This window comes from Scomber japonicus, chromosome 9, assembly GCF_027409825.1.
Source record: "Scomber japonicus isolate fScoJap1 chromosome 9, fScoJap1.pri, whole genome shotgun sequence".
NCBI lineage: Eukaryota > Metazoa > Chordata > Actinopteri > Scombriformes > Scombridae > Scomber > Scomber japonicus.
The window spans coordinates 16,323,053-16,337,140 of NC_070586.1; the positions used below are offsets into that span (position 1 = coordinate 16,323,053).

The window sequence follows — 14,088 nt, forward strand, 5'->3', positions numbered from 1 at the left end:
TGCAGGCAGCAAACAACGTCAGAAAATGAGGCTTTGTATAAACTTTGTTCAAACTTCAAAAAATGACAATAAACAAAAGGAGGCCAGAGATATTTGCTCTGTCAGACAGAAACAGTCAACAAAGGTTTAGAGCGCTGTGGCGCAGGCCTGGGGACAAAAGCCTCTTTGTCCCAGAGAAAGGTCTTGTGGGGGGTAAGGGAGGAGGGGAAGGTTGAGACGGTAGGTGCCAAGTCACTCAGAGCTGTTCAGGTCAATTAAGCGTAGTGTTTGAGCCACAGGAAATCTATACTAACACTCATTATAACTCAGACAAGAAGACTTATGTGTGCTGGCCTGGAAATATACAGGGTTCTCCTGTATTACTCAGTCCAGGCATACAGGCCCCAGCAGGGCATATGGAAGACATAAACCCACAAGGGTTAACTACATCTCAGACAGACGGACCGGCTGGTTTACCAGGCATGTTGCTACACCTACTTACCATGGAGAATTAGGGTGCAGACAGAGAGAGGGAGGGTGTAGAGGGGGAGTTGAAGGTGTGGAAGTGGTGTGAGCAGAAGCGACCGAAAGAAAAGGGGATTTACCTCATTTGAGGCGAGAACCAAAGGTGACCGTGCCAAACGATGTAACTGCTTTAATTTGTTGGAGATTAGGTGTTGAACGTGTTTTTAATCAAAGTGTGTAACAGTGGTATCGTCAGACTCATGGCTTAATTACGTTCCAGCTCCCCAACCTGCGCTCAGCCAGCCAGCCTGCCTTGCTCTCTCATTAACTAAATCTAATAAAGTCTTTGGAGGAACAGGCATCTTGAAATGAATCCACTTATATCGCTTTCCTGGGGGCCACCGTCATCTCCTCGAGGATAAAACTCTGTCTACTGTACACTATCAGCCATGGTGCTTAAATTGAATAATTAATCTTTGAGAGCAGTTGAAATTAAGAAAACAGAGTGTTTTTCTCAGTGGGAGAGGACAAATTTCCGGTGAGGCCATGAAAGCGCTGTCAAAAGTGTCCGTAAGATTTCTGCTTTGTTTTCTGTCACTATTTATCCTTCTCATGCCACCACTTGGGTTACTAAGACGCGTCCCGTGCCCTTCCTAGATTCAAGTTCACTTGCTCTAACAAATGCCAGACGCTGAATGTCACTCTGCAGTGTGCCATGACTAAAAATAGAGTATTTCAAGCCAAAACCGCAAACTCTGCTGCACAGTGTTTTTCATTAAAGCTCTCTGGTAGGACTACCATTGCACTACTCTTGCTAAAAGATCTGGATTGAATTTCTAGGGGCTCCTGAACTGTATTTTCAGCGTCTCTTTCACCTTGCTGCTAGGGTAACCAAACAGAATAATAGGGCTACAGTAAATGTCATTATTAAAAATGGCAACTGTAATTTGTTCAAGTTAAACAACAATTTACACCATCATATTTAAGATAGGAGGAGAGGAAATACAGAGAAGAGGAAGACTATAATGGGAAAGGAAGATGATGGGTGATAATAGTGATGGATGATATCACTATTATGTTCAGCTATGTCTCCTAAAGTTCAGTAACTTGTTCATTTATATCTCTATATTAAAACTGAAAACTTATTATTAAAAATAGACTTAACTAAATCAGAAGCTATTAAATCAGAGGATTACTTGGCGGATTTAGTGTGATCCTGTGGGTTATTTTACTGTCTGCAATTTTAAAACAGCTCAAGAGTAATCTGTAATTGACTGCTCCATAATGTTCACCAGTAACCTTCCCCGCTATGCTCTATGACTTGCGCCTCTCTTGTCCTGGTGCTGAAAGCGTCCTTGAGGGCCGAGGCCTTCCAGCCGCAGGGTTTCAGTTCCAGCAGAGATTAGAGGGAGCCAAGCGATGAGGCGTCCCTCAAACATCCTGACTGGAGATGGAAGAGGACAATGGAGTGGCTGTGTCTGTGTCAACACCAGCTCTCCAAACACACACATGTGCAAGGAGACCCCCGCTGCCTCCCTTTTACCCCAACACGCTCACACAAACACACACATGCCCCCTTTTCCCCTCTTCACTACTGCACCTGAACTCATATTACAACATATCCACTTCCTTCTGGTCTCTGAGTCACATTTATGTAACTGCATGGTTATAAAGAGAAGACAGAAAGCAGATGAATGGTCTTACCAGACTACACTGGTGGTATTGTATGATGTCGACCATTAACAACAAATCGCATATACTTAACATTATTGCCAACCATTTTCCAAAGCAAACCTGAAGTTTTAAAATTACTTTTCCTACCTTGCAGGCAGTCAGCGGTTTCTGTTTAATACCCAATGAAAATCATCTTGCAGAGAGTTAAAACCTGCTTGAAATACATAATCTACCACAGCCAATATTTCATTGCCGTTATTGCATACTGAATACTGTTACATTATTGTTACATGGTAGGGTCTGACATATGACTTCCTTGGACAAAAAGCTTTTGAAATATTCAATATTATTGATAATGAAGCACAGAGGACAATGGAAAAAAAGCAAATGATAAAAGATATGCAAAGTTTCATGTGAATCTGTTTTGTGAATTACTTTCTTGATGTTTGTGTCCTCACTGAAAAGTTAAATGTTGAAGCACTATTAGGGAGAGATGATTTTCACAGTGAAATATAAAGAAACTGTTGGCTGCTGAGATTCAATCTGAAATCTATAATGTGTTCCAGCAAATGCTCAGCAATGATGTCATGTAAAGTAGGCATCATTTTTAGTGTAGCACACTTTAAATTTAGCGATCACTTCACTGACAGCATTCTATCACAGCTTTTTTAAATATGATCTTGTCATGAGTTTTCCAGACCTGAAAAAGACAGGCATCCTACTGACCTTGCAGTCTAAACCTGAGGTCAGATTTCAAGACAGCTCTAGCTGAGTGTAGTTCAGACTAAACAACTGGCCTAAGTAAAAGCTGCTGTTCTGTTGGGGCAAAAATGTGGCAAAGAAAAATCATACAACCTAATTTTATTACAGAGAAGCTATGTTTCCATGTACACTTGTGAATACAAATATGGGTGTTCTATTGTTTATTGTTTTCTATAAATGCTATTTACATTACAAATGTAGCTACACATAAAATTGTTTATGAGATGGAAGAATCTTGAGTATGAGTTAATTTGCATACCATATGGACTAAACCAGTCAACCTTTTTTATGATGTTCTGGTGAATTCCTTCAAATAAAGTTGTGTAATAACTTATAAGAGCAGGACAAGTGGAGCTGAACATCTTGCCCTTTGTATACTATCACCTGCATGTGAGTAAAAACTGTTGTCTGTAAAAGCAATGCTGATGTCAATGCCAAATCAAATTTTCTTCTTCATAATGGGCCCCTCTGATTTTGCCTAAATCACTTTCAGATTTCTTTGTAAGTCTTGATTTACTTACAGACTAAGTTCAAAGTTATCTTCAAAAAGTATTTTCAGACTGTGAATGAGTCTGTGATCTTGAGCCCATTCACACTATACTATAATCTCGGTCAACCACTGGATCAAATCAACTTGGTTCAAATGACTCCAACTTTTAAACTTACTCTCCAGCCAAAGTTTATCTTGTGTCTGGACTTTGGTGGGATGCTTTCCAGATACGACTTCATTTACAGAAATCCAGTCTGAGCATCCCTTTGTGCCTTTTCCCATCATTTTCTCACTGTCTATTCTGTAAACTCTGAATCAAGCACAAAACATAAGGGTCCTTAGGGGCTGTGGGTGATGAAATTCGAAACACCGTGAGATTTGGAGGAAAAATGAAATAACAGAAGCCTTTGACAACTGATAAGTGCGGAACATTGGCCGTCAATATGAATCATTTGGCGTGCACTTCTCGCTTCCCGAAATTCAGCGACAAAAATATGTGAGTAGGATGGAAGATATGTAGATATCCTCTCAGACACAAATACAAGGGCATTATGAAAGGATGGGTACAGAAAGAGAGAAAGAGCTGAATGATCAAGGCAAGACAGTGGACCAACTGAGTGTGGGTAAAAGTGTTAGATTGAGTGCAACAGAGTGACATAGAGGGTCTCCGTCGGACATGTAGCCATGCATAGCCATGAGAACACAGCGTCTTTGTGTGGAAGAATGTCGTTTTCATAACAGCGTGTTTCTTCTGGGGTGACTGCAGGCCAGCTCAGTCCATCTGCTGGGCCTTTGTAAAACTATCTTGCACTCCGGTAGCAGAAAAGAGAGGAACGTGATTAGCATGCACCCCGCACCTTGTGCCACCACCCCTCTTTCCGCAAACTAAATGCTTGCACGTCCACCATCCTCTTCACCTCCCGCCCCTTCTCTCTCATCACCCTCTTCACCCATATTCCTCTCTCTTCATAACTGGATCATGGGTGGTAGAGGAGAGTCCATTGTGCATTCTTGCGGCTTTCACGGGTTCAAATCCTCCTCACAAAGTGGATGGGAGGGAATCGGGGAAGCTCGCAGGCACCTTTGAGCTTTGGAGGGAGTTGTTGTGGTCCTGAATGGGCTGAGGGCATCGAGAGGGCCTCAGTGATGTGGTGGCATGAAATACAACAAGCCAGAGTTCACTCACCCCCAAGCTGAGGCAGGTTGTTCTTTTCGAAGGTTGAAGTTCTCATTATAGTCTTCTACACTGTCTCCACATTTTCTTTTGTGTGTGTATATATCAGTGTATGTGTGTTTTTTGTGTGTGGCAGGGTCAGTAGGATAAGGGGCCATGTTTTGAGTATGAGCACTGGCAATTAGGCAAGCATACATTCTGCATAAAAGATGTGAGATATACTTTGGATTTATTGACATAAAAAGTATCCATTAGTCAATGAATATTTTTCACAACCCAGGTTGTGTTGCTATACAGAGTTCAATGAATAAGGTAATTGGTAATTTGTGCTCCCAAATGAATAATTCTTCATTCTCTCAAGTAAGTAATTTGGTCTTTTGAGTTACTTAATTTGTGCTCACAGACAAACTGAACAAAGCATTAAACAATATTACTGACATTTAACATAAGATAAGCCCATGTCACAAATAACACTTTGTTGTTTAATACACAAAGTATGTCTAAATATCTTTGTCCAAAATCAAAACAAGACTGTTTTAAATCCAAGAAATTCATTTAGATTAGTCCTGACAGTTGCCACTGTTTATTTTGCACTGTATTAACGTAAAGTTACACAAAGGTATATGTGTACTTTAGTGTTACCATCCAAAGATAGTGTTGCTGAGCATCCACTGTAGCACCAAAGGTGTATAGAAAGTATCAATGGGACAAGGACAAGTGCAATATTTTAACAGTGTTATTATGAAAGACTGAATTCAGTCTTTGTTGGCACCTCCAAACCAAAATACATTCTGCTGTTAATACTTCTTCTCCTCTCCTCCGGTTTTACTGAGAGAAGAGATTGCAAATTGGATTAGTTCATAAAAATCTCCATTGACCCCTGCTAGATATATAATCCTGTAAAATGACTTTCTATAAAGCTCAAAACCTTGAGAGAAAACAAAGTATTTTCAAACATTCTTTCCAACTTGCTCCAACTTTTAATTCAGGTGATTATGATTACTGGAGCTGCAAGCTTTGTTTCAGAGTGCAGACGTGGCTGGATGTCGCTGGTGCTACGAGGAGAGGGAGAGGAGGCAACCGTGTAATCCCAGTCATTAGTGGGTTTTAACAGGATTTGGTGCAGCTACAATAATGGAGACTCTAGTGGCCTCCACTGCGAGACCCAAAGAGACCCGACAGGGAAGAACAGCGGCCACAGAGGCACGACTGTTCCAGAGGACTCAACTGAGAGAAGGTAATCTCTATTTTTTGAGTGTGTGTCCGTGTGTGAGTGTGTGTTTGTGTCTGTGTATGAGTGCTAACGGTAACCACAAATTTAGGTCCCTCAGCTCTCTTTTTCTCTCTAACTGTCTCTCCCCCTCACACACACACACACACACACACACACACACACACACACACACACACACACACACACACACACACACACACATTCTCGCTCTGGTTCCCAGGCCTCCCAGCTTCATAGAGGGGTGTAAACAGAGTGTGGTTGGAGTTACCATGGTAAAGGCCGACTGAGGGCCGGGAATGGCGACTATGCTCTGCATGTGGAGAGACCTGGGGCATGCTTGCTAAGCATGGCTATACAGTAACACATTCACACACACACACAGAGACATGCATAATTATGTAAAGACTGGTCTCATTCTCTGCATGTCTTTTCTCCTCATGTCCTCAAACCTTATCCTAACCTTGAAGGGAAATTCCTGTTTCATACAACCTCGGCTGCATTTTTATAGTTTTAACCATCATTCGTCCCTGTAACAATAACGCTGTGCTCATTTAGTTAATTGCTGATATCTTGGGAACATGAGGACATCTCTGAAAAGAAGATGGGCCAAAAACACGAGGTGAGACAATTATACAGGTTTTAGCCACACATTTCCAAACTGTCTTTTATAAACATCCATTACAGTGTAACAATTTCCTGGTTTAACACTTTGATTGCGCTCAACTTCAGTATTATCAGTTTTACCTTGAATTTGTTACCAGATCTCGCAATTATGTTGATGAGTGCAATGCTACAACAACCGAAATTAGGCCAAAAACATACAAAACAAGACCTACTGTATGTAGAAAAAAAAACAACTCAATCCCAATCCAAATCTTAACTATTGGAAAGTGAATGAATTAAACGTAGCTCATCTTTCAAAGCTAACTCACAAGTTATTCTCACAAAGATAGAAAGCTATGAACATACAGTACTATGATTTCTACTGGCATCCTCAGGGCTGACAGCAATCAGCTTGATATCCCCAAGGCAAAAAAAAAAGAAGAAGAAGAAAGCCGGAGAATAGATTTTATAGTTCGGATAAGTCTGCCTGTCTGCTGCATGGCAAATGGCTTCAATCAAACCAATTGATTAAACACACACACACACAGTGGAGAGAATGACGTGTCCTGCTAAGGTTTCAGCTGTACACACCCATATGCATACACACACCCTGGCATAAAGTCTCGAACATAGAGACACACCACCACACACACTTTTTTTTTCTTCCAGAGATTAGAATGATAAATCTCTCATTGTGCCGTGATGAATTCCCTTTGAATGCTGTACATAGTGTACCCTGACCATGAAATGTGAGCCAATAGGAATCCTTCTGCGTCCATCTCTCACTGCATCAAGAAAAGTTTATTGCTTTTACTGAACGTGACTCTTCTGCACACATGATAGCAGACACACATAAACCACTGATCGTGCATATGAAAAAGTTAAGTTCATAACCTATACTTTAAAATACACCATGTCTCTGTTTATCATGGATAATGTACTGCTAATTTTTACCATGAAAATGTATAAAACAGCAGTTGAACATAAGATAAGGCTGAATCAATGCTCTTCACTATGACCTCAAAAACAAACAACTCTTGCTATGATTCATAACAAACACCTATATGTATTCCTTAAACACTGCATGCATCTGCATCTGTATGCATAGAGCGATTTAAAGAGGGTCTTGTTAGCACAAAATGTACTCCTGTATGCATCCCCTGTGTTAACAATAAATATTTGAGAGAGAGTTAAAGAAACAAACTCTATACTCAGTCCAAAGCCCATCTTGTTAAAATTGAACAAACAAGAGGCTTTTCAATAGCCTGCATGTGAAAAGACAGCAGTCTTCTATCTTATCAGGCTGTACTGTCCTCTGGATAATGCATTTGATAGACACTGGTCATGGAATAAGATTCAGAATATTAAGGAACTAACTTAGTCATGACCTGAATTCATAATCAGCATTTAAATATATATGAGTTTGAGAGAGCTAATGATATTTTATACAAAAAGCTATATGACCTCGTCAACAGAGGCCAATTTCTTTAATATTTGTCTGCATATTATAGCCAAAACAGACCAGCGGCGAGAGCATCTGATTTCACCAAAACTATGAATTTCATTCACTGCACAAAACTGAGGATGAATTATCAATCACTGCATCTGTTGCTGAGTTCCTCCATTGCCAAAGACTTGACTCTGTCCCTCTATGGATTAAGTCACTTTTGTCTATTTACAATTTCGTCAGTAGCCATGTTTGTATGCATCTCACAGCTTAAAAAATCTTGTGATTTTATTGCCAGCTCCAAAGCAGGAGCCAAAGGGATTTAATACACTGAGCAGCCATTCAAAAAACAGCCTGAAACAGTGTTGGGCTTTGGACTGTGTTCACAGTGGCCATCTGCAAGCTGCTGCACACCAAGAACTGAGGCTCACTGGTCTAGAGGCATGATGGCAAAGCTGTGTGATGCTGGCCCCAGAATAAACAAGTCATTTGACTGGACAACCATCATAAAAGCACCCATTGATGTTTCCTCCTCTTTTTTTTGGCAGCATTGTTCGTTGTTTCGTAGCTCGGGCTGACTTGCTGGGTTGACCGTTGGCTCGCTTTCACATTGATCTCTGAAGTGGTGATTGTCTTCGCTGTTTGCCTTAAACTGTTTGTCATTCAACTTTTACATGTCTTTATCGATATCCTGTTAGTGCTGATGGATCTTTGTGCGGGAGGCCATCATCTGAGTGTCCATGTTATCGACTCCAGCATTCGTCTCTGTGTCAGGATCAATGGCGGTCATCCGGCTTGGTCTAATCTAAGGCAGCCATTCCAGTTATTCAGGGGTCACATACCGCCGGCCATGTGTCAGAATTCCTGTCTGCTTTAAGCTAGTATGCAAGTGTTGGACAGATGCACCAGATTACCTCACACATGCACCCACTTGAGCGCATATACACATGCAAAACTCAGACAGGATCACAGGCTGACAGACATACATACATGTAGCAACTGCACCCATAGGCAACACATGTTCACCACTCTAAATGTATATCCACATGCACGCATGCACCCACACGTCACATTCAAGAAATTACTTCTAAATCTATTCGACAACTGGTCAGCATACTAAATTGGGCAACACACATCCTGTCTCACACACACTAACACACACACTGTGTCTCATTTCTCTCCCTTACCCCTCAGGCCCCTGCCACCCCATGTGGAGCAGGTGGGCAAGAGGCAGACCAAAGTCTCTGGCGCCCCACACACACACACACACACACACACACACACACACACACACACACACACACACACACACACACACACACACACACAGACTCTCCTTTTTCGCTCTGTTTCCTTTCTCACTCTCCACACACTTCTTCTTAATGACCACAGATATGTTAAAAAGCTCTGCCACTTAAAGCAGCAGCCTCCCTCAGCCACTTAATTTGACATGCTTGGGAGGAAAACAAAGAAAGACCCCTATTGTGGCTTTCAGCAGTATCCAATCAAGCCTGCCACTCAATTAGCCATGGACGGCACAAAACAAGCAGATAAGGATCCATTTTACTGAGATCTTTTCAATTCTGCCGTAACGTCATACTGCACATTAAAGCCTGCATTGAAGGTAAAAAACCTGCCAGTGATGCATTTGGACATGGTACTGACTTTTCCCAGTTCAATTTGCCATGAGGAGAAGGAACATGAACAATTTAAAAATACTGGCAACAAGAGAGATGACAAAATCAATATCAGTTTTCTCTTTGGCTCCAGATGGTGTAATTGAGCTATATTATCTGAAAGTTGAGTCACACAGAAATAAAGATGTACAGGTGAAAAACACATTGACAGATAGACAGAAGCCAATAACGGCCGGTAACAGACACTGAAGAAAACAACCAGACAAGAAAAACAAAGAGTTTTTAGAATCGATTTTTATGAGTGTAACCATGCTGCCTAATGTATAAAAGTGTGCTACTATATTTTGATAACTCTGAATGTCTATTAAGGTAGTTTTCCATATAAAGTGTAAAACACATATGGTGAACACATATGGTGCATTTAAGTTCCAAATTCTGATAAATTGGAAACTTTTTTTCTTGAGATTAGAGCACATTAGAACACTGTGGCACAAGTCTTGAGAGACATCTTTCGAGGTAAAATGGGTTCGGCAGACAATGAGCCTCCCAAACAAAAGAAAAGAAAAACAACAGAGATAATGAAGGGACACGGCCATACAGAAAAGTGCTTCAAAGCTTCAGCATTTTGTTCTGAATTAGTACCTCTTGATTCCCAAAACTTTAAAGAAAACAGCACTGCAGGGCTTCAAAGTTCAGTTCAATAGCCTGACTGCTGCATATCCTGCAGCTCTTTATCAAGGAAATATGGGATCACATGCTCACTGTTTTGAATCCTCAGGTGGCAACAGTTGATGATAATAATTCATAACTGAAACTTTAATCAGCCCATGATGAAGGATTCAATAATCCTGGTGGAACCACATTTGCTCATCTTAATTAATCTTAAACTACAGAGGCCTGTTCTTTTTATTTCACAAACAGAAGTCTCCTTGTCTATCAATCTGTCTTTCTTCAGTATTTGTATTTCTGCTGATTATGGGAAAAAAGACTACATAGCTATTGTCTTATGCCACCATTCCTCTAATATCAGTGTAAACCTACCTGGCAGCAATGTATAAAGTCCTGTTCATGATCATGATGAGCTGGATGTCCAGTTTGTGCCGTTGTGTGTTGTTCCTGCCAGGTTTGTGGCCTACAAACGCCGGATACTGCTTTGTGTCTGCAAGGAAAAAAGACCAGTTAAACAATTAACCCATGCAGGTGTGATCCTGACATAATACCTTCAGGAATTTAGACTTCATGCATTTCACAGCTTTTGTCAGTTGTCCCACGGGTTTTGGGTCAAACATTAACCCGTGTGTCTTAGCTGGATTATAAAACTCTACCACAATTGTTGGTTGAGCTCCTACTGTGGCCATAAATCTAACAATGTCTAACAATGTGCTGCACTGTACCGTGCAATCGTTCTATTGTTAGTGGCTTTGGATGAAAGCGCTTTGTTTGAATAAACAGTCTGATAGAGGGGCAGGTCTATGTGAGGCTGGTTGGCTGCAGTTTTAGCCCTCCTGGCCAGGAGGTACAGCGTTACACCCAGAGAGTGTGGGACGAGGCAGGACAGAAGGAAAAACAGAGAGAGAAACAGAGGAAACAATGACCATATCTATATAGCCTGCCACAGTGTTTACACTATCACACACAGCATTAGGAGCCCAGCAGAAAAATAGCGGATTATCCTTTGATGTGGGGTGGGCTCCGTTTCAAATGCTGCTTTAAGTCCTCATTTTAGTGTGTGTAGAGGGTTGTATCCTTGGGCGCCAAATTACACTCCATGCCTTCACAATGCAGTCAGCGTAGGGATGGGGGGTTGCAGAGGAAGCAAGGGTTGAGAGGGATGTTGAGGAGAAAAAGGATAGAACAAGTGAGAGAGATAGTGAGAGGGGGATTTGCAATGGGGTAAGAGGTGGAAGACAAAGAGAAGAAAAGAGTGTAGGCAGAGAGTGAAGGAGGACTTTTTATAAGGGGGGAAACAGGCAACAGGCGAAAGAAAGAAAGTAAAAAAGAAAGAAAGAAAGAGAGAGAGAGAGAGAGAGAGAGAGAGAGAGAAAGAAAGAAAAAAGAAAGAAAGAAAGAAAGAAAGAAAGAAAGTAAAGAAAGAAAAGCATATACTTACAGTTGCCGTGTGAGATACTAATAGGCTCACTGTCTTCGGGGAAGCCCGCCCCGGCTATGTGCAGTAGCGTGAAGTAGAGTAACAAGGCCTCTGACCTCATGGTCGCACCAACGCTGCTGCTGCTGCTGCTGGTCCTCTGCTACAGATTTACCTCAGCCTGTACAAAGAGAAACAGAAGTGTTAGACAAGTGAGAGCAGGGAGGAGATGGATGAAGGGAAATTGACGGGGAAGGCAGGAAGGAAAAAAACAAAGTTTGTCAAACAAATCTGTTTTCACCTGACTGCTTCCTCAATTACTCGGTTTCTGCGTTCTTTGTGTGAACAAAGAACGCAGAAACCAGGGGGAAGACGAGAGGAGGCGGAAAAAGAAAAGAGTTAGCCAAACAAGTTCAAATCCACCTCAATTAGCTTAGTTTGTGCATTTTGCACAGCCCATCGCAATCTGTCAGAGATATATTTATAAATGCATTTTTGATGACTCAAGTGGGCCACGTTGCAAGCGAAACAGAATTAAATGGATTAGGGTGGTAATATGCGTCATAGATCGATGTCAGGCAGAGAAGATCTCTGTGCCTCTCCCTCTGTCTATATGTGACAGGGTCTTAGTGAAATGGGAGAGCTCTTTTTGAAATTAGCTTGCTGAAAAGTATATGCAGTACCTGGAGATGTGGCGGGATGGTGTGGCAAGTACCTAATTTCCCACTTCAGTCTCCTACAAGAGTAGCAATCCTACATCCTAACTACTACAGACCGATGACTACTGTCAGCTAAAATGGTGCATCAGTATGGCTACTGAACTCTGCATTTTACCTCAGCAATGGTTAAAGAGCCACCTGGAGGATTGCCCTTTCTTTCCTTTCCTTCTCATCTCAGTTCTCATTGCACTTGGGAGTCTAACTTAAATGCCAACACTGTTCTCATGCAGTTATCGTAAGGCTGTTGCATTGCAAATTTCCTGGAAAAGAAATACCTGGGTGTTATTTCCTTGATTATTTATCTTAAAATCTTGTAAAAAATCGCATCTTTAATGAGCTAATTTTCTAATGTAATGTATATGTGTCCACTGAAGTGGTTTTTATAGCAGATGCCCCTAAATTGTGTTGATGTAATGTCTTCATTGCACATGCCATGGCAACTGAGCTTCCTACTGCTGTTTGTGGCAACAAATTACACCCATAAATCATCTAAGACAATTATTGCGTTGGTAATCTAATCAAGAATAAAGCATTTAATTTGCATAAAGCACCTTCTTCTTCTCCTTTTTTTTCTATTGAAGCTGTAGGGGTGAGATGTAGCCTGGTAGATAAAGTAGTGGATGCTTCAGGGATGGAGAATTGAATAAAATACTCAATTTCATTTGCTCCAGTCTGATAAAAGTTGTTTATCCCACGCTGTATTTTCATTCGCTATTGTATGTCCGAGGGGGGGGGAGGTGCGAACAGAGGGGGGGGGGGGGGGGGGGGGGGAGTAGAGGGAGCGAGATTGAGGGGGAATTAGTTTCTCTTTTCTTTGTCATGTCTCTCTCTCCTTCTCTCTCTCTCTCTCTCTCTCTTCCTCTCTCCCTCTCTCTCTCCATGGTCCTGTGAATCTCATTCAGGAGAGGAATGAAAACACTATTCACTGGGAGAATCACTTTAACACTGAGGAGAATACCAATACTAAAGCCTGGATACGACCTTGATCTCACACGCTACTCCGTTCCCCTCCCTTCTTTCTCACTGCTTGGCCTATTCCTCTTATCCTTAGATTGTTTTTTGTAGCGCTCTCTATATTTTATGAAGAGAAAAAAATACAAAAATGGATTTTCCCTCACCCTCACGCTTATCATGCAGCGAGGGTTGACTGAGCTACACTTCAGCTGTGCATTCTGACTTTGTCCAAATTCTAAATAAAAATTGGCTGGCACTCTTTTTCTTCTCTCTTTACAGTCCAGCAAACCTCTACAGAGGACTGAAATGTGTTTCTCTCCTGAACCTTGACCCGGAAGTCCTCCAGTAATCGACTAATTGATGAGCAAGTAAGTGGCAAGGGGCAGCAAGGTTTGCCCTGAAGGAGCTGGACAGACAGTGAATGATAAATGGAGGATGTATGAGGAAGAAAACAAGTTCCAGCTCTGTCTAATGAATGGGAATAATTCTTTAATTATATTTTTAGATATAGGACTTGATTATGTCAGTGTCAAATATGAAACTACAATAGCTCCATATAAATGATGATGCTTGTACTGTTTTTGTTCTTTGAAATGAATCTCAGGAGATTAATTATACTCCAGACATTTATCTTACACGTGCTGAGAATCAGCAGCTGCTGAAGGCAACGCACATCTTCCATCTATATCAATGGGGTATAATAGAATGCTAAAAACTGTTAGTCAAATCATTTCACACTGCCTCCTGTGATACACAAAATAAATTGAGCACAAAATGACTTAAGTAAAACTCTAAGCCTTCCAATGGCCCTTTTATTACCAGCTGCCACACATGAGTAACAGGAGAGTGTGAGACACAGTCTGT

At 41.4% G+C, this 14,088-nt stretch overlaps 1 protein-coding gene across 1 annotated transcript in view; it reads right to left on the reverse strand.

The window, feature by feature from the left end:
* sema6a (sema domain, transmembrane domain (TM), and cytoplasmic domain, (semaphorin) 6A) overlaps positions 1 to 14,088 on the reverse strand; it is a 99,162-nt gene that overhangs the window by 43,828 nt on the left and 41,246 nt on the right. The window contains exons 2-3 of the mRNA XM_053325304.1: positions 11,576 to 11,732; positions 10,507 to 10,624 (exon numbers count right to left, since the gene is read on the reverse strand). Of these exons, the coding sequence (XP_053181279.1) occupies positions 10,507 to 10,624; positions 11,576 to 11,675 (218 nt within the window). The 5' untranslated portion in view covers positions 11,676 to 11,732. The remainder of the gene's footprint in view (positions 1 to 10,506; positions 10,625 to 11,575; positions 11,733 to 14,088) is intronic.